At 45.5% G+C, this 19533-nt stretch overlaps 2 protein-coding genes across 4 annotated transcripts; one reads left to right on the top strand and one right to left on the bottom strand.

Annotated features, from left to right (window-relative positions):
* Positions 1-174: 174 nt before the first annotated feature.
* Positions 175-8669, top strand: EME1 (essential meiotic structure-specific endonuclease 1). 2 transcript variants are annotated; one of them, XM_081850782.1, is made up of 9 exons: positions 175-212; positions 1388-2241; positions 2472-2599; positions 3216-3305; positions 3568-3680; positions 3988-4126; positions 4363-4478; positions 5429-5618; positions 7858-8669. In XM_081850782.1, the coding sequence occupies exons 1-9, from the start codon at positions 190-192 to the stop codon at positions 8032-8034; spliced, it is 1830 nt and encodes a 609-aa protein (XP_081706908.1). In that variant the 5' UTR covers positions 175-189; the 3' UTR covers positions 8035-8669. The 2 variants fall into 2 exon arrangements, with proteins under 2 accessions (XP_081706908.1, XP_081706909.1); XM_081850783.1 differs by having other exon boundaries at positions 211-225.
* Positions 8670-9511: 842 nt separating this feature from the next.
* LRRC59 (leucine rich repeat containing 59) lies at positions 9512-19374 on the bottom strand. 2 transcript variants are annotated; one of them, XM_081850867.1, is made up of 8 exons: positions 19267-19374; positions 17139-17294; positions 16309-16368; positions 15453-15611; positions 14730-14834; positions 13500-13572; positions 11698-11871; positions 9512-10543 (listed from the first exon to the last, which is right to left on the bottom strand). In XM_081850867.1, the coding sequence occupies exons 2-8, from the start codon at positions 17241-17243 to the stop codon at positions 10299-10301; spliced, it is 921 nt and encodes a 306-aa protein (XP_081706993.1). In that variant the 5' UTR covers positions 17244-17294; positions 19267-19374; the 3' UTR covers positions 9512-10298. The 2 variants fall into 2 exon arrangements, with proteins under 2 accessions (XP_081706993.1, XP_081706994.1); XM_081850868.1 differs by lacking the exon at positions 19267-19374 and adding an exon at positions 18944-19240.
* Between the last annotated feature and the right edge of the window lie 159 nt (positions 19375-19533).

Genomic DNA, 19533 nt, shown 5'->3' with positions numbered 1-19533 from the left:
GAGGAGGAGAGCGGCTGCTTCCCTTTCTGAGCCGAGAGAGAGAGAGGTACCCTTCCTCCCTTTCCAAAGAGGCTGGGGGTGGTGGGTTGAGGGGGAGGAAGGCGCTCTGCACGGGCTCAGAAGCACTTTCCTCCCAGCTTCTCGCTCAGCATTCCAGGGACTCAACTGTTGAAAAACGAGTCTCCGGGGATGAAATTCAGACCTACCCCAAGGTGGGCTGACACGGTGGGTCCTCTGAAGGCGCCCCCGCCCAGGACACACGGGGGGTTCTTGCTTGCTCGCTTACCTTTCTATGCCGCTTTTCGTTCCCGGTGAATCGCAAAGCGGCTTACAAATCAAGAAAAAACCATTGCAGGACATCACAGACACAACATACATAGAATAATGAACAAAATAATCAACAAAAACCATTCAGATGCCAAGGAGATAAAAGAATTACACAACTTTTAGGAGACGTCTGAAGGCAGCGCTGCATCGGGAGGTTTTTAAACGCTTGATGGTTTCATTATGTTTTTAGATATGTTGTAAGCCGCCCAGAGTGGCTGGGGAAACCCAGCTAGATCAGCGATCCATAAATAATAATAATAATAATAATAATAATAATAATAATAATAATAATTTGTGATCTATAAAGCACCAGTAACAAAACAACTAAAAAAAAATAAGCTAAGCAGCACAATTGCAATAAAAGTCATAGATTCACAAAGTACTGCAGCTTTCGTTACCTGTTTTAGTTTGTTGGTGTTTTTAGTCATTTATGGTGTGGTTTTCTTGTATTGTTTAAAACATGCTATTGTACACCTCTTTGAGCAGGCTGGCCCTGAAAGTGGGCTTATAAATCATGAAATAAATAAAAAACATAAAGGGTTTTGTTTTGTTTTGTTTTTTAAATTCAGTAGTACATCATGAAAGGAGGTGGGGGGAGTGTAATGTCCAGGCCTGTGGCTTTCAATATTACTATCATTGATACTATTTGCTCTTTCACATTCTGCGGCAACCATATGGAGTGGCAGTCAGTACTCACCCCCTTCATGTGCTACCTAGCTGCTGGGGCCAGGTAGCCCCAGATGTTTGGGTCTGTGGATGTTTTCCTCTCTTCTCTCCCAAGCACCTGCACAGTCTACAGCTCTTGATTCTTCCTGCTGGAAGGGGAACCTCATCAAGCTCCCGGGGCAGCCATTGCCAACCTAGGACCCTCCAGATCTTTTGGACTACAATGCCCATCAGCCTCAGCCAGATGATGGGAATTGGAGTCCAAGATGTCTGGATTACCCCAAGTTGGCGAAGGCTGCTGTGGGGGAATGATGATGCCCAATGTCTGCTTCTCGTGCCTAAGAGGTTGCAGTTGTTGTCATTTAGACTAAAACTTGGCGCTTTTTTCCCTCAGGCGGTCTCCATCTCCCTGGCACCCCACTCATCACGTGAGGCTGAACACCATGTCCCCAGAGTTGGGGGGCAGTGATGATGAGGAGCTGCCAACCTTTGATTTCCTGAAGCAGCAGCCTCCAAGCATGAAAAGTGTTGTCCAAACTCCTCTAGAAGAGAATGTGGTTGTGCTCTGCAGCTCAGACTCGGAAGATTCGTCCGTGGCCTCTCCTGCCTGGAAAAAACCACGTGGCAGCCAGGATTCAGCCAGGGCTCCCACTTGTCTGAAAGCAATAGTGCAGCTCAGCAGCGAGAGTGAGGAGGAGGAGGAAGTTATTCCCTTGGCTGAAAGGCTCAAGAGGAAGCTTTTGACGTCTGAGCCTTCCTCCGCTTGTCCTTCGTATACTAGGATCCGGGAACTGAGCAAGCGAGACTCCGCTGGAGGAAATGGACTCTGCTCCATTGATGAGAAAGCGGTCACAGATTGCGGGCGGCTGTCACAGCTACCCAGATGCCAAGGAACCCAGGGAAGGGCTGTACCCAGTATATGGGAACTGTCAGATAGCGACCAGGAACTGGATTCATTGGACCCCAAGAAACAGACTGTGCTTCGCCCGACTGTTTGTGTCTCTGACCGCTTGGTTCAAAATGGCAGCTGTCAGGCGGCGGAGGAAAGCCTGAAACCTTTGCCTCTTCAGAGGAAAACAAAGCGCAACCAGGAGGAACTGCGCAAAGCCCGGCAGAGGACAAATGAGCGGGAAACCCAGAAGATGCTGCAGCAGCAGGAAAGAGAGAGGAGGAAGGCCCTTGCTAACCAGTGGAAGGCCCAGAGGCCAGAAGAGTGTCTGAAACACATCCAAGCAGTCCTAGATCCAGGTATTGCCCCTTCACTTTTAGCTCTGCTGGGTGTTAACTGCCTGCCCTCCCAATGGACCCCTGTCCTGGAGCCGGCCCTACCATTTGGCGGAGCGTGGCAGCTCATGCAAGGGGTGTGTTGGGAAACAGAGCTGTTGCAAGCCCCACAGTTTGCTCGGAGTCACCTGAGGATCTTCAGCAAGAGTAATGTATTGAACTGGCCCTGCAGCTGATCTCTGTCCTCTCCTTAGGTCTATTACAGATTGAAGGTGGCGGGCTGGTGCTTACCGCTCTGCAGGCAATGGAGTGCAGCTGTGTGATTGAGAGTCAAGTTGTTCCTTGCAGTATCACCTGGAGAAGGAAAACTGGACTAGGTCAGGTAGGATTGCATTTCCTCAAAGGCTTCCCCCCTTTTTTCCCTTGTCTCTAGTGCTGAAGTCATAGTGGGAGGCGGGTGAACTGTTACTGAGCTATCCCTGTGGTGATCTCCCTGATAGCACATCCTTTCCCACCCACCTTTCTGGTGCTTGTCGCGTACATTTAATGACATATCCGGCAATATCCCCCACGTTACCTGAGCAAATATGCCAAGAGTTATCTGTTTGCTAGAGCCTTGTGGAACATACAATTTTGCAATCAAAATTGCAAAATTGCATTATATGAGCAGTGCGGCAACGAATTCCTCTAGAAACCTTTCAGTGACCATCAAGCTTTCTGATTTGGTAGGTAGAAAAAGATCTCCAGGACCTCCCCATTTTTGGTCTCCCAACATACTTCTCTTCGTTGCCCACAAACTTGCCCACATTCTGTAGCCAGAATTAGGTCAGTTCAACAAATATTCTTCACTCCCATTCGTTGGTTATTTCTCTCCTCCTAGAATTTGGCTTCCTCATTTCTGGAGCATACATAGCATTTATACATCCCTTGTTTCTTTTTAATAGCAATAGCCCTCTCCTTTGTACTGTCCCACCTTAAATGTTTGTTTGTTCCTCTAGGCTGAAGAAGACAACTGGACAGAGGAACCCAACCTTCTAGTCCTAGTTCTGCTAGAAGAGTTTGTTGCTATGATCCATAACTATAAACAGGTGAGGTCACTCACGATGTAGTGTCTTAACTGCTACCCAAGTAACAGCTTGCACCATCTATTTAAAAACAATCTATCAGTGTTCAGGCTTGAGGCCTAGTGAGTCCTCCAGGCCTCTCTGCCAAGCCCTATCTATAGACTACATCCGCTTACCAGTCCTGCTCCATGTGATCAAATGCCAGTTGGAGGTGGTGGTTTGTTTGTTGTTTTAACTTTGGTCCTGGAATATATAGTCTGTTTTCTTGTATGTGTCTTGCCCCCAGGTTAGCATGGAAGGGCCCACTGAGACTCTGCAGAGCTTTGTGGCAAGTGTCATGAAGAAAACCCCTGGGAAGACTCTGGCCCTGGCTGTAGTAGAACTAGAAAAATATTTCAGGTGAGAATGTTGCTGAAATTTCCGAATGCTGCCTCCGCACTGTGAACAGTCATGGCAATAGGCTCCTCAGTATCCCCCCGTCTCGTAAGTCACAGGAAAAGCCATGCAAAATGGTACAGCAAACACTGGTTTGCATCATCTGAGCAGAACAGCATATGCAGACATGCAGTGCCTACTGGACCCTTCTCAGTGGTGCTGTCTGTGGTTGAAGGGCATATATATTTTACCACTGGGAATGTCGATTTTTAGCAATGCAAATAGTTGTTACCGCCAACGCCGGCTGTTCATTTGTTCTTTGTCCTCTCAGTTCTCACAAGCTTAAGTCACGGAAGAAACTGCAGCAAGCATTGCAGAGTGGCAGTGAGGCCCAGGAGCAGAGCAAACAGAGGAATCGGAGAGGAAAGGCAAATTCCGTCCCAAACCTGTCCAGACTGGACGTGGAAGAAGTGAGTGAGCATGGAGTCAGTGTCCCATGTGTTGCTTTTTTGTTTTGCTTCTTCCTCCAGGGTAAGTTCTTCGGGACTACCCTGCCCAGGCACTTGGCTTATGAGTGAATACTATCATGCTGTGATGTCTCTGATGATGGAGACTATTATTAATCACCAGGAGGGTGCAGGAGATGCCAGAGACTCGTATCCCAAAGCTACGCTGCCTTGCTCACCATCCTTCTTTGCCTTTGCAGGGCTTGGTGGCTCTGCAGCTTCAGACGGGTATCCAAGTTCGACTCCTCGAGAGCTGGAAGGAGTTTGCCGACTTTGCCAGTACGTTCACCAAGGCTGTGGCAGAAGCTCCATTCAAGTGAGTGTGCAAACACTTCTCTGAGCACATCTCAGCAGCTTCGTTTTCTGGCGTCCCGCTGGGTTATGTGGGCACTGGGCTCTCTCCTGAGTGCCGTGCCTTCTGGTGGAATCTAAAATACTGATTTTTGCCGTGGGGCCCATTTCCTGGCCTGATTGGGTCTAACTGGCATCTCAAGGGTCAGTAGGGTACGCAGGAATTCCCATCTGGCTCAATCTCCCATTTAGCACCTGCTGCCTTAGTTTCAGATACTACTTGAGAAGCGTTTGTTGATTCCTGCCAGGATTGGGGTTTCTCCTGCAAGGATTTGTTCCATTCCGCTGCCAGTAGTGTTTTCCAATCCTCTACGTCTGGCAGTCCCATTCTCCAAACTCCTGCCTCAAACACCACCATCTTTGGCCTTCACATTAGAGGAAAGTGAGGGCCAGGAATTTCCACGGCAGCCTGACACTGTCTTTCCTGCAATATTTTAAGTGCACTTTGTATTTGAAACACGTAGTGAGCATACTTGGCAGCTGCAAAGAGTCTCTGGATATATTATAGGAAAGAGAGTTGTCAGACTCATGGTGGAAACTTGACAGTTTTTCTCCTGCTGTAACATGTGAAGCAGGCTCAATTCCTTGAAGTGACTGACACACTCAGTTTGTGTACTTTAAAGCTCTTGATTTCAATGCTTTTTAATATCATTGGTATTTGGAAAGACCTGACAGTGTTTGCGCAAGGTGCTGAGATTCTGAAAGAAGAGCTCATTTCAATGTTCAGATGGAAATGTGAAAACAAACACCTTCTAATGTGTGCTTGACACATGGAAAGACTTACTCTTGGTATGAGAATTTCCTTTCCTTGTTTTCTGCTGTGGACAGATAATTCCCTTACAGAGGAGCACAAGCGCTAGATGCAATACACCCATAACTTTGTTCTGTTGTGTTTTTCGTTCACGTCATTTGCAGAAGGGAACGAGATAAAACCAGCTTCTCCTTCTGCCTAGAGGGAGACTGGATCGGGGGGATGAAGGTGGACCGCTTTGGAAAGGGACTGCTGCAAGTTTGGAAGAGGCAGATCCAGCAGTTTAACCGGGTCAGCCTAGAGACAGCCAATGCCATCGTGGCCAAATACCCATCTCCTCTACTTCTGAAACAGGTATGCTCTTCTGCTGCCAAAGGAATACTGTATTCTAGGTTGTGAGCGTTCTGTGCATGGGCACACACTCAAGATTCTGTGAAAATACACAGCTAGTCTGTATTCAGCACAGAAACTCAGATCTTGGAAGCAATTATACATTGGTAACTTTAACTTAAAATAGCTTATTCTGTATCTAGAATTTAGGCATTGTATAGTACAGGCTACCCAGTCTTGTGCTAAATGTAATTGATGTTGGAAGTTGCTTGCAACAGTTCAAGCCTGAATTATGTCCCACTATGTTTAATAATGGGATTTACTTCCAGGTCAGCTTGCACAGGATTGTGGCCTCAGTAACTAACCAGAGATGTGACTCGATACATCTGCCTCATGGAACTTGACTCTTATTAATGCATGCATGGTTCTGGCCCGTTCTTAAGTGCAGCGGGTTTTACCTCCACTGCTGGGGAGACAGTGTGCTTTCAAATACCAGTTGTTGGGATTCACAATTCACAGTTGCACTTGGGTCCTGCCAGAGTGAGAATAGGGTGCTGAACTAGATGGACCCCCTGGTCTGATCCAGTACTGAACCTGAGAAAAGCAGCTGCTTCTGAGCTAGGCTCTCTTCTGGTTTTCCTCCCTCATTTATCAGCCACATACAGTGGTGCCCCGCAAGACGGAAAACCCGCTAGACGAAAGGGTTTTCCGTTTTGGAGGTGCTTCGCAAAACGAATTTCCTATGGGCTTGCTTCGCAAGACAAAAATGTCTTGCGAGTTCCTGCAGGTTTTTTTCCCTCCCCCCCTTTTTCTAAGCCGCTAATCAGCTGATCCGCTAAACCGCTTATCAGCTAAGCCGCTTAACAGCTGATCCACAAAGCCGCTTATCAGCTGAGCCGAAGCCGCTTATCCGCTAAGACGCTAATAGCGCTAAGCCGCTAAGGGGCTTGCTTCGCAAGACGAAGAGACTGGCGGAACGGATTCTTTTCGTCTTGCGAGGCACCACTGTATTGCCCAATCCGTGATGCAGATTGTTCTTTGAAAATGGCACAGGCGAAGATTCCACTGAAGGATACGTAGATGTGTTTTGATGGAACACATCAATGCGTCAACGAGGTTCATGCAAGGTACCCAGCTCTTTGCAGAAGCAATTCAAGAGCACATTTCTGTGCATGTTTATGTAGTGGACTTACTCCCTTGTCTATATGCAGCCCCTGTGCTTCAGTGAATCTGCCCTCCTGCCTTAGAACGGGATATCCAGGATGACGCAGAGAGTCCTGTTAGACGTCTGTTCACTCCACCACTGAACTGCTCTCATGATCAGGAAAGCATTCCGAACGTTAATCAAACTTTGCATTCCTTTTACTATAAAGCTACTACTACTGTTCTCAGTGGAGACGGTGACTCGTTACATCTTTTTTAAAAAAAAAAACAAAACAACAACAAAGTATTTCTCTCCAGATATCCCATTTTGCATTTTTGAAGCTGATCTGTTTTCCTTTCCAGCAGCCCTTGCCGAGTTGTCTCTTTGTTGCCATCTGCCTACTTCTCCAGTTTTGTTTTCAAGGTTCTTTTTATTTAGATTTTCCCATAATACAGTAAAATTACAACTACAGAAGATACAAATCGAGTAAGCGAAATTACAAAGTCCTCTCTTAATTAAAAGTAATTCTTGGCCCTTACCACCCACAGAGGACAGTAGCTCCTCCCAACCTCTCACCCTGAGAGACTGACATTCCCCTGTCTCTAACTCAGGAGTCCTCCATCAAATCTCCACCCCCCCCCCAAGAGTATACAACTTCTCCCAGTTTTTTCAGTCTCTCAGTAACAGAACTGCTCACGCTGTATTCAGTGGGCTTGGGGAGTGGCTGATTGCCACTTGAGTTATTTGCACGGCTGCACAAAGCCTTGCTCATAGGAAACCTGTAACCGTGGTGGTGGGGAGGAGAGCAGGCAATGGGAGGCTTTGGCTAGGAGTAACTAGCTAAAGGATCAATCGGCCGACTGCTCTCTTATCGAGACTACAAACTTACTATGGGAAGTGCAATTATCCAATGTCGCAAAACTGCCCCAGCGATGGAGTTGTAGGTGGATAAATCATCTCTTGGGAAAAAAGTGAATGTAACTTCAGGCTGGCTATATTGGCCAGCTGCTCTATGGCACATACTTGGCTTCTTTAGTAAACCAATCTTAGACTGATTCGGCAAATTTATTCATATGTCACATTTTGTGATGCGTAATGTTATTTCTGTGTTACATTTAGGCCTATGACACCCGCCCTTCTCTACAGGAGCGGCACAACCTCCTTGCAGAGATACCTGTCCGCCGTGGCGATGGGGTGACAGCTACTACAAGGCGGGTTGGCCCAGAGCTATCCAAACGGATTTATCTGCAGATGACTTCCCATAACCCTGACCTTTCCCTGGATGCTACTGGGTGATGCGGAACTATGTATTTTAAGTAAAAACTTTGTTCAATATTTTTTTTAATAGCGGGAAGAAATGTTAACACTAAATGTTTTCTGAAAATATCAAATGCATCGCTGCTTGGGACCCAAAAAGGACTCCTATCCCCCCCCCCCTTTATTCCTGCAACAGTCCTTATTAGGCAATCAAGTATTTCTTGGCTAACCAGGAATGATTGAGTTGTAATTCTTTTATCAATCTTGGAAAGAAAACCCAGGCACAACCCTGCCACTGCATCTACCCCCTTACTACTCAGGATAGACAAGGATGCTAAAGAAGAGATGGGCAGTGCTTGTTCTACACCAACGTTATTCAGAAATTTGTCAAATTAATTTTAAACATTGCTAAAGAGGCTGGGCTTTAACAACTCTGACTTGAACGTAAGAGGTGCCCATGTGCCAAAATAGAAACAGAATATTGATTTACTCATAGCTATGTCCTATTCGTTCAAATTTTTTTTATTTTTTTATTTATTTTTTTTGTTATAAGAACCTAAATCTCCTTAAAAGCACAGACTATGTAACGGATGTCTATTTGACTAGAGCTGTGCATTTGGGTTATGTAACTTTACATATTAAATGCTTTACGGGAATTTGCTACAGGAAAGAAATCTCAAGTTGCATCTCCACCACTCTCAGCTACCTAAAAGTCCTCTAATCCCTCTTTCCTTGCTGCCCTGGGATGTCGTCAGTGACTTCAAATCCCGCTTCAAGGCCCACTTTTTCCATGAAGCCTTTTTTGTGCAATCCCCTTGTCCATATGCCCCACCTGAACAAAGTCTCTCATTTTAAGTTAGCAGAATCTCACCCTTCTTCCTCCCTGCTTACCCCACCTCCACTTTCATCTGCTGTTTCTCCTGTGACTAATTTTAACTTGCAAGCTCTCAGCCCAGGAGAGACTTGCGCTCTGTAAAGCACATGCCCATTGATAGTCCTATATAGCTATTGATTCAATGACACTACTAGCACATGCCAGAGCTCTGCTTCTCTCCTCTGGTTTTTTAGACTCTGCACAAATTAATTCTACTCTGATCTTATGTGTATTTACTCGGGACGTTTCACTGGATTTGGTGGGGTTTTACCCTAGGGAGGCTGCTGGGTTTGACAGATATAATCTAGGAAGTAATTTCAACAGCTGGTAAAGCTGTTAGTTACAGTAGTGGAAGCTGCCTGAGCAAGAGATGTACTCGTGCTCTAAGCTGACCGAGCAGGACACTGAAGGGTAGCAGGCAGGATCTGTGCGCCACACTAGATCCTTTGCACAATGGCAGAGGATACGGCAAATGTGTTGCTTATTCGCTACCTGCTCAAACAAGCAAACGGGGAAAGTACAGTTGAGTAGAGAACTTTCTCAGGTAACTCGCACTAAGGAATAACGTCGTATGTTCAGGAGCACAGACCGTCAAGCTAAGATACAACAGGAAAAAGCACTTAGGCACAAGGACACAGAAACTGCACCCGGTTTGTTTGTTTTTAACCAATTCAAAAATGTAAAAAGCAAAAATATATATAATGAAATGACGTGTTACTTGCTAAACTTTGGGTGCAGATTTCACAATACTTTGATAAAACTTCCATTGGCTGGTATACAAATATCTGGGGAGAGAAGAATTAGGTATTGGCAGATGTGGATGTAGATATGTGTTTTCGAAAAACAGCATACTTTAGGTAGGTTGTCTTTACATTCCACAACCACCAGTTTCCACCTACAAATCCAACATCAAGCTGCTTAGAAAAATTACATATGCATATACGAAAGCTAACCTGAACCATGACTCCACTCCCCCCTGAATGAATATTCAGTCCTCCTGTGTACAGTAGTTGTTTCCAAAGTGAGCACGTATTTGCTATAGCAGTAACACTCAAAGACAACATATACAAAAACTTCTTAAGATGACAAAAATAGGTATCACTTCTCATAGCAAGGCTGCTACTAAGGGTACTGTCTCTCCTCGCTTGCATACAGACCAGCAAGTCTGTATTTTGCAGCCCAGGAAAGGATCCACTATGGAGGAAGGGAATGGCAATAAATTCTGGTTTACCGCAGGAACTGCAATCGAAGCGAAGCAACCCGGGCAAGTGGTTTGGCGCTGTTTGAACTTTGGCCACCAAACCCAGCGTTGAATGGCTGAAGGCAATTTCCACCAGAGCTTAATTCCATAGGAATCCTGGCTGCGCTGATGCAAAAAAACAAAAATGAAAAACCAGCAGGAGGTGGTACTGGCAAGGGGAAGAGTCCTTCAGGACTGCTGGGTGTTCGGCTGCAGTACGTTCCGAAGGATTTCACGGCTTTGCAAAAGGGACAGCGCCTCCTCATAGAGCATGTTCACACGGACGCATACGGGCTGGTGCTGCAGCTCTGTAACCTTACAGACAGCCAGAGTACTCAGGGCACCAAGCAGCAGGAACAGCAGCATCTTCAATAGGACTCTGGACCAGGACCGTTTGTGTTGGGGTGGGTGGGATGGATGGGAAAGCGAGGCCTCTGCAGAAACAAAGAACGGGCAAAGAATGAGAATTTATTTATTACGCTTTAACAGGCAACTCCACAAGCTCTGTAAATGCAGGCAACATTCTTAATAGTAGCAGAGGCTACTGTTGGCATCTAAATGATGCCCAAACATGGTTTGGGTTTGCCCTAACTATTAACCAGGGGACAACGCAAAATTTGCAAGATCTAACGACAACAATAATTCAATTTCTTACCCACTCTTCCCCATAAGGTCCCAGGGCAGTTGTACAACATTATAAAAACACTTTAAAATCAGTTAAAACAATTTACAATTTACAATCATAAGAATGGGTGTGTGTGTGTGTACATTTTAAAAATAAATCCCAGGTGTTAAAGGCTGCAAGGTACAGAAGTGTGGCTTCAACATACGACAAAAGCTATACAATGAAGGCACCAGGCGCAACTCTGTGGGGAGGGAGTTCTAAAGCATAAGGGCCCTCTCCCAGCACCCAAGCAGCCTGCCAAAAAACACACACAAAAAAAAACAAAAAAACAAAACACCAGAGGGTGTCAGAATGACCAAGAGGGCCCTTTCTGTTTATTTTAACACCCAGCGAGAGTTCTGTAAGGAAGGAGGCGTTCTTTCAGATATTTGGAACCTGGGTCATTTAGGGCTTTAAACACCAATGCAAGCACTTTGAATTGGGCCCCAAAATGAACAGGCAGCCAAAGCAAGGCTTTCAGAACAGGATATACGTCAACTCTAAAAGGAACTCTAGCAGCTGCATTTGGAGATGTTTGAAGTTTGTGAGTCATCTTCAAGAGCAGTCTCGTGTAAAGGCCATTGCAATGATCCAATCTGGGAGTTACCAGAGCATGGGGTGTAATGGGGAAATCATGTCTGTCCAAAAGAGACCCTTGCTGGCATACTAGCCTGGGCTCAAAATAAACATTCCTAGTCCCCGAGGCCCACTGAGCCTCTGGTAGCAAAGTTGGAACCAGGAGTACCCCCAAGCTACAGACCTGCTCCTTTGCCAATTTATGAAGTTTAATTAAGGTAAGTTTTGTAAGGTTTTTTTTTAAAAAAAAAACACCCAAAGCTATCTACTCTTGGTTTCCATTATTTCTCCCTCTCACACATACTTTTTAATATAATAATAATAATAACAACAACAACAACAACTTACTTGGATTCTCGTCTTTTTCTTTCCTTGATTGTTTTGCCATTTCCTGCTTTACCGCTCTCATAGCATCATACTCCCGCCTTCGCCGTTCTTTCTCTTCAGCCTTTTCCCGCTTCCGGAGTTCCCTCTCTTGGGCTTCCCTCACTCGCTGCTCTGCTTCACGCTTCTTCTCCAGCTCTGAGTATACCATACAAACAGAAAATGTTCATACGCTCTAGAAAACACTCCCATCGTTTACTTCTGCATCTGGTACAATAATGTGGCAGTGGTTGCTGCCCTGACCCCCCCAAAGGAGGAGAGCTGCGGCTGCAAGGTGCTTTAAGAATCTCCTGTGTTTTGCACCCTGTAGGGCCTATTGTCATGCTGAACGGGTGAATTTAATACTGTATCATAATACAGTCGTACCTTGGTTGACGAACACCTTAGCAGTCAAACATTTTGACTCCCAAACGCCGCAAACCCGGAAGTGAGTGTTCCTGTTTGCGAACATTCTTTTGGAAGCCAAACGTCCGGCGGGGCTTCTGATTGGCTGCAGGAATGTCCTGCAGCCAATCAGAAGCCACACCTTGGAAGTCAAATGGACTTCCGGAATGGATTCCATTCAGCTTCCAAGGTACGACTGTACAGGGAGTAAGTACATCCAGTACAGGCAGCAGTTTCTCTTCACTGATCACAACAGGAAAATATTAAATGCATCACCCGGTTCAGTGTACTAAGAGAAGTAATACCAAAGAATCATTTAGTGACTGTGACCAAAGGTACTGCCCGTTGTTTAAACGTGTTTAAAGGTTGTGTAGCACCAGATTACTGATTGGAATTATGAACCAATTTCCACCTGAACGACAGAAGTGGCGCCTGGGAAATTTTGGTTGAGTTCATTAGTGTTGTGGAGGGTTACACCCAAAATGCAAGTGTTGGAGGGACAAGCAAGGGGGATGAAATACATAGTTCTCCCCAATCACGTGAAACGGGGGATTCAATCACAAGATCATGTGACACGTGGCTGAGGAGTGCTAAACTCCCCCTCCATTTTCCATTATTTCCCCCAAGGTTTGCTCTCTTGTGGTATCGGGGTTTGGCTATGAAGAAGCTGCAGGGTGGCAGGCACTAAGCAAGGACAGGAGTTCACCTCTCCTAAATCCAGACACCCTTTTGCTCCAAAGCTCAGACCTCTCCCTGCCACCCTCCACTTTGCATACAAACTGGGTCTGACCTGGGTTTAAACCAACATCTGCCTCTGAAACTGTTTATTCTGTTTAAAAGGATAGGATAGGCGTAGAGAGATAGAATGGCCTTGAAGATAATCTAATCCAATTTCTGGGCAATGACGACATGGCTTCAAATAGACTGGATGATAATGTGCCTACAAAAGTACAGCAAATGGAAAGCTGGAAGAACCACAACTCATAACAGCAGAAATGATTCCAGGATAATGCTCGTAATATGTACAAGTCTCCATTTCAATTACATTATTTTTTTAATGCAAGACTAAGTATAAACTTAGTGACAGAGAACTGATTCATGTGATCATTTCTAAGGTGAAGGGTCATCACAGGTTAATCATTTCCCCTCCCCGACAGTCACGTGATAAGAGTCTTGTGAAATGGGCTCCCGGCAGTTGGGTGGAGGGAGATACTGAGGGTGGAATTTAGTGGGGCTTGTGTGTCGGGAATGTGGTCCACTCGTCGCAACAAGACTTTCCCCTCCTCCCCATGCATGCCACCCAAACATGTTCTGGGGGTTCCTCCAGCCCCCCAGAGCAGATTTATGGGGCATGGAAAGAGAACTAGGGTTACTAAGCCTACCTCGCTCTAACTGTAGTTTTCGTTCCTTCTCACGATCCAGCTCAGACTGGATGGCCCTCATATGGTTGAGTACCTTTTGAGATTCAAGACGTGTGATTAGCTTTCACAATTACAAGAAGCAGGGAGAAGCCACAACAAGCATGAGGGATGTACAGTGGTACCTTGGTTCTTGAACTTAATCCATTCTGGGAGTCCGTTTGACTCCCAAAACTGTTCAAAAACCAAGGCATGGCTTCTGATTGGCTGCAGGAGCTTCCTGCACTCAAGTGGAAGCCGCGTCAGACGTTTGGCTTCCCAAAAACGTTCCCAAACCAGAACGCTTACTTCCGGGTTTGCAGCATTCGGGAGCTGATTTGTTCAGCAACTAAGCCGTTCAAGAACCAAGGTACCACTGTAACAGCATCTTATTTAATATACAACCAAGGCAAACTAAGGAAAGACGTTTATGAAAGTTCAGTTGATTTGGCCAACCTGCCTTTGAGAAGAGCTGTCTTTCTGACCACTTTTACAGAATTAGAAAATTCAAGTGCTGTGTGGTCCAGCGCCCTCATTCCCCAAAGACAGGACCAATCCTATCAAAAACAAGGGATGTCTGCAGAGCTAATTCCAGAAGAATGAAGCAAGCCAGCACAGGGCACCAACCCCTAAAAACTAGCAACAAGTTAATTGCTAATACATGGCCTTTCAAAAAAGGGAGTTTCCTCTCTGTTTGCTCTTGAATACCAGTGAGTAAAAAAGGCAGATGTGGTATTCAGATTAGCAACCTAACAACAACACATACATCTCTTCCCATACCCCAAACACCATCCTGAACATAGATACCAGTGCAACAGTGTACTATGATTACCCTAATGCTTGCATGTAAAAATATGTGTTCCAAATTCCTCCCATGTTGCCCACTACAAGCTCTGAGCCAATTTGGTATTTCTAGTCCAAATGTATATAGCAGTGTGGTAAGGTTAACATCAATAACGGTAAAGCAAAACTATTTAAATTTTATTAGATATATATATATATATAGATATATATATATATATATATATATAGGCCTCAAAATGGGAATGCAGATTTCATTTGTGCATTTCTTTTTAGGTTTAGAGTTATTTTTTTTATCTTTGGTTTATGACTCAAATTGAGCCTTGAACTGGGATGCATAAAAATTCATGAGAGAATAAATACAAACAGTCAGCCGAATAGATAAGGAAAGCAACTGAGAATAAATTGCTTTACCCTGGTGGCAGCCTGTTTACATTGCTTTTCATCCAAGCAATCTCCAGCTACCTTCGCCAGGGCAGCCTCCAGAGGGTTGTCCTTCAGATCCAACCACTTCAGGTTCTGAAAAAGGGAAACGCAGAGAAGAAGAGACCAAATCATTTGTCATGATTTTCTCTTTTTGGAAAAAAAACAAGTTTATTAACTCCCCCCCCCCCAAGTTTAACAAAAACCAGCAAAACAAAAAGACGGAATGGAAAATTATGTCCAGGTATATTGGGAAGCCAGGTAAGCAACTCTACCAACTGCTATTGGTTTAACCCCTGGAAAGCATGGCAAGAAAATGAAAGAAGGGATAAGGATTCCCAGGACGACTGCTTGAGTGAAATACCGTACATAGTGCATGCTTGTTTGCCATTACTTTTTTTCATTCACGGGGAACCCCATGGAACACAGATTGAGAAATGCTGTTCTAACAGATCAAACCATGAATAGACAGCCATTCAATACTATCATACATGCAGAGGTAAATAAATTTTGCCAAGAGCTTGGTCAAACTATCAAGGTTTCTCCAGAGCCAGCAGCTGCATAAATGGCAATAAAGATTTGAACTTTCACCTCTCTGCCACCAGGAACATTTGATTTCCACCAGGGAAGTAAACCTCAGATAAATCTCAAAAATGTTGTGAGCTGAAGCTCAATGTCTTTCTCAATGCACGAGCTGGAGAGTGAAAACATTACCTTGAGTTGTGCAAAACTGACTGGCAAGGTAACCAATCGATTGTTCAGAAGGTCCAGGTGTTGCAAGTTGACCAAGCGACCAAAGTCCGAAGGCAGTTGCTGAAGCTGGTTTTTACTAAGGTCCAATTTCACCAGGTGGGTCAAGCTGCAGAATTCTGACTGCAACCAAAAAACACAAGTGAAATAGAGTCCAACCACCTTCTTAACCCAAAGCTGAGCAGTTACAGATACGGTTAAGGATTTCCAAAGACCTACGGCAGCCCAGTCTCTCACCCAAGCTATTCACGTGAAGGAGCCATTCCCTCTAATCTTAGGCCTGCAAGTAAAGGAAGATACACACAAAGCATCTTCTAAGGGAAAAGCGACAACAAACCATTGTTCCTTCAGTTCTACCCTTTCACCGCAAAGCCCCTTAGTATCAATCTCTCCCCAACACCCTGGTAGAGAGACCTGTAACTCAAAGATATGCATCATTACTCTAGCTATTTATCCATTTTGAGATGAAAGTATCTGCCATCAAAACTTGTATCTGTGCTCTCTGAAAGTAAGTAGCTGTCCTTGCATCTATCTTTTACAATAAGTCATTGGCCAAAATTGCCCTTCTAGTGACCATGGCATCAACATTCACTCTTACTAGGGGATATGAGAACTGCAGCTATTACTACATTAGGTGCTATGTATAAAAAATGTATACAGTCTCACCCTCTTAAGTAGTACGAACGTTAATAAATAATAATGCAATCTCATCCTACACTTAAATACAGTCCACCTTCTGCATTAAAGAGCAGGATGAGATTGTATTATAATACATGTTTCTATATAAAAAGTTTGTAGATAGGATACAGTTGAAACTTACTGGCAAAGTAGTAAGGTTGTTACAGGACAAATCTAAAATGGTAGCCTTGGAAAGCCCCGCCTGAAAAAGAATCAAAGAACCAAATTAGCAGTGAAATCCTATGCTTGTTTCCTCAGAAGCAAGTCCTGCCTTGACCAATGGGGCTTAACTTCCTAGCATGTGTAGTTAGGATTGTAACATAGATCTACAATACACCTTTTAAAAGTGATTATTGGCATATGAAATGTTAGTATCCCATCACGGACCTTTATTCTAGAAATGGGAGTTTTCAAAAGTCTACATCTGCCACAATATGGATCAAACTCCCACAACTTCAATTAACTAAATTAGCTATATTACCTAAATGTTTCTTTATCATACATGCACTTCCATGTTGATGCTGATTTAAATATTTCATTACAAGGTTTGTCAAATGAATTAGGAACAAATTATTTTTGTCTTTTAAGTAGACTGGTTGTCCTGCTAGCTAAAGCTTTCTGCCTACATGGCCATTATCAATTTGTTTCCTATTTTCCAGAGGTGGGGGGGGGGGGGACGGGATCCAAAATTGCTACCTGCTTACAATCCACTCACCATGGCAAGCATCCCTTTATTTCTGGTGAAGACCGAAACCAGCTGCACTTTGGTGAAGCGGTATGATTGATCCCAATGACCACCCATTTTTGGCTGGTCACAGAGACCCTGCTAGTTGAAAGCATATTTTTAAAGTACATCTTAAAATTCTGGCGGAGCAACAGATTAACCAGTTTACCATTTTGCAAGAGCCTGTACGTTTATGCAGGCTACAAAGTATTACAGAATTATCTGGCTTATTCTACAGAGATACCAACCAGTTCTTTCACTGGCACCTCATTCAGGTCACACAAGCTCAAGTCCAACTCATTGCCCTCCAGTTTGTCTTTTAGATTCACTCCTTTTCCTCCAGATTTTGCCATAATCTTCAATACAGCAGTCTCCCAACGAGCCTGGTGAATACCCTTGTGTTCCTAGAGAGATAAAAAGATTAAGGCTACATACTCACTGGTAAGCAAGCCCCACAGTGTTTACTATGGTTAGCTTCACACTATATGAAGATTGGGACACTCTTAAGCAGTGCACCCAATTCTCAATAATAAAGAAACAGGTCAAAATTATTATTATTTTAATTGCCAGTGGGAAATGGTTGAGGTGGCGTGACTTTCCTGCTCAGGTGGAAAGTACAGGTTAAAAGGAGGTATAGGTCAAAAGGAGAGAGGGACACAATGGCGCTCAGTTGCCTTTGGACCATTGCCAAGACTGTTGAAATTTACACGAAGCAGCAGAGGAAGGATTTGCAGCATAGTCTGTGGCGCACAGTTTGGAGACCTTGCACTTGACGTTGAGACTGTAAAGAGATCCACTTGACCATAGTAGAAGACCTCCTCATCATTAACATAATTGCAACAGACACCAACCAACATGTGGAAGGTGAACCCTGACCACAGCATAAATTAAATACTGCAAGATCCCCCATAGTTGTGTACCCTGCAACATTATACCACACCTGGGAGGGGACCCTTTAGTGAGGGCCACAGCACCCAATGTCAAACCAGTGGGCAGTTTTCTCCCTCACCACATTTCCCCATATGAATGAATGGCCACTTGGATGGTAAAGTCCAAATGAGTGCACTTAGGAATATCACTGAAAATGGAGGCACTGTAACTCCAGGCACACAGAATCAACCCTGCCAGCTCCCAAGCCCTGCCTGTGGTTTCCTTTTTTGGGAGGACAGAGCAAAACATAAGGATGTGGTGCTCACAGAAAAATCAATTTATAATTGCATCAGCACCTTTTCTCTGACTTCCCTCATAAGAGGCTCTCTGCGCCTTTCGCAATATCGTTGACATGCACGGAAATCTGGCAGGTGGCTTTCCTCCCCCACATCATCTGCATCTCCACAGTGGGGAAAATCACACCTGTTTCCATCTCTAGCAGACAACGAAATGTTTAAATGCAGAGAGCCAATGTCAGCAAGAAATAAAAAGCCGTGGGGCGGGGGCCCCATGCCTAGGCTAACAATTCCTCCTGGCCAACTCAATGTGCCAAGGGTGAAACTGGGGCAAATAAGTCACACCTCCACTCTCCCCACCTAGGGTTGCCACCTTTGTTCTGGCAAAATACAGGGCAGGGCAACTTTTTTTTCCATCTGGTGCTGAAGTGACTTCAAAGCAATCCATTACAATCTGTTGCAGCCTAACAGGTTGGCCCCTCTGGAATCTGTCACACTTGCACATACGGATTTGCAAATCTGTGCTTGGCTCCCTAGACCAGTGTTTCCCAACCTTGGGTCTCCAGCTGTTTTTGGACTACAACTCCCATCATCCCTTGCTAGCAAGACCAATGGTCAGAGATGATGGGAATTGTAGTCCAACAGCAGCTGGAGACCCAAGGTTGGGAAACACTGCCCTAGACCTTTCACACACCATTTCAAACACGTGCATTTGGGGGGGGGGGGAGAGAGAGAGAAGACCTGATATACTGGACAAAACTCTTTGATCAATACAGGACGCAGAATTTTTTCGGGATAATCCTGAATTTTTATATGGGATAATCCTGCATTGTAATAGGACAGGTGGCGACCCTATTCCCCCACTCCACCATCTTTGCCCTTTGGACCTCTCGCAAGAGGCTCCCCCTGCACACGCGGCAGACACGTTTCCCACCCCGCCAGCTCCGGCGCCGGGGCGGGATACGCCCGCGTGGCTCCCACGGTCAGCAGCCTCGCCTCGCTCTGCCTCCGCCTCCCTCTACGCCGTCCAGCAGGGCAGGCAAGCAATGTGGGCGTGGGGCTCAGACACGCAGCATTACGGGGCTGCTGCACTGAAAAGAGCGAAAGAAAAAGGGCGCGAAGGGAGGCGTCCCCAAAACTCAGCGGGCAGCCAGGGGGTGTCCCGTCTAGGAATCCCCCCTCCCTCCCGCTATCCCTTCACCTCACTCACCTCGCCCCCGCCCCTCCAGCGGAACTGCTGACGCTCTCCTGCCCGTGCCAGCCACTTCCGCACCCGCCTCCTCTCGGAGCGCCTTCCCCGGGAACCAGCGAGAGAAGCCGGCGAGAGCGCCTCGCGGAAGTCGGGTGGGGAAAGGCGCGATAGCGGCCTCTGGAGGCTGACAGAGGTCATAGCTTAGGAGGTCTCGCTAGGCAGGTAAAACAGGTAAGGATTAAGAAGAGTGGACGCGGGGAGCCAAGTTTGCTGCCGCCGTTGTCG

Source organism: Podarcis erhardii (assembly GCF_964252035.2).
Source record: "Podarcis erhardii genome assembly, chromosome: 2".
Lineage (NCBI taxonomy): Eukaryota > Metazoa > Chordata > Lepidosauria > Squamata > Lacertidae > Podarcis > Podarcis erhardii.
Note: the sequence above shows the minus strand (reverse complement) of the source record. Positions and strands in the feature narration are given on the sequence as shown.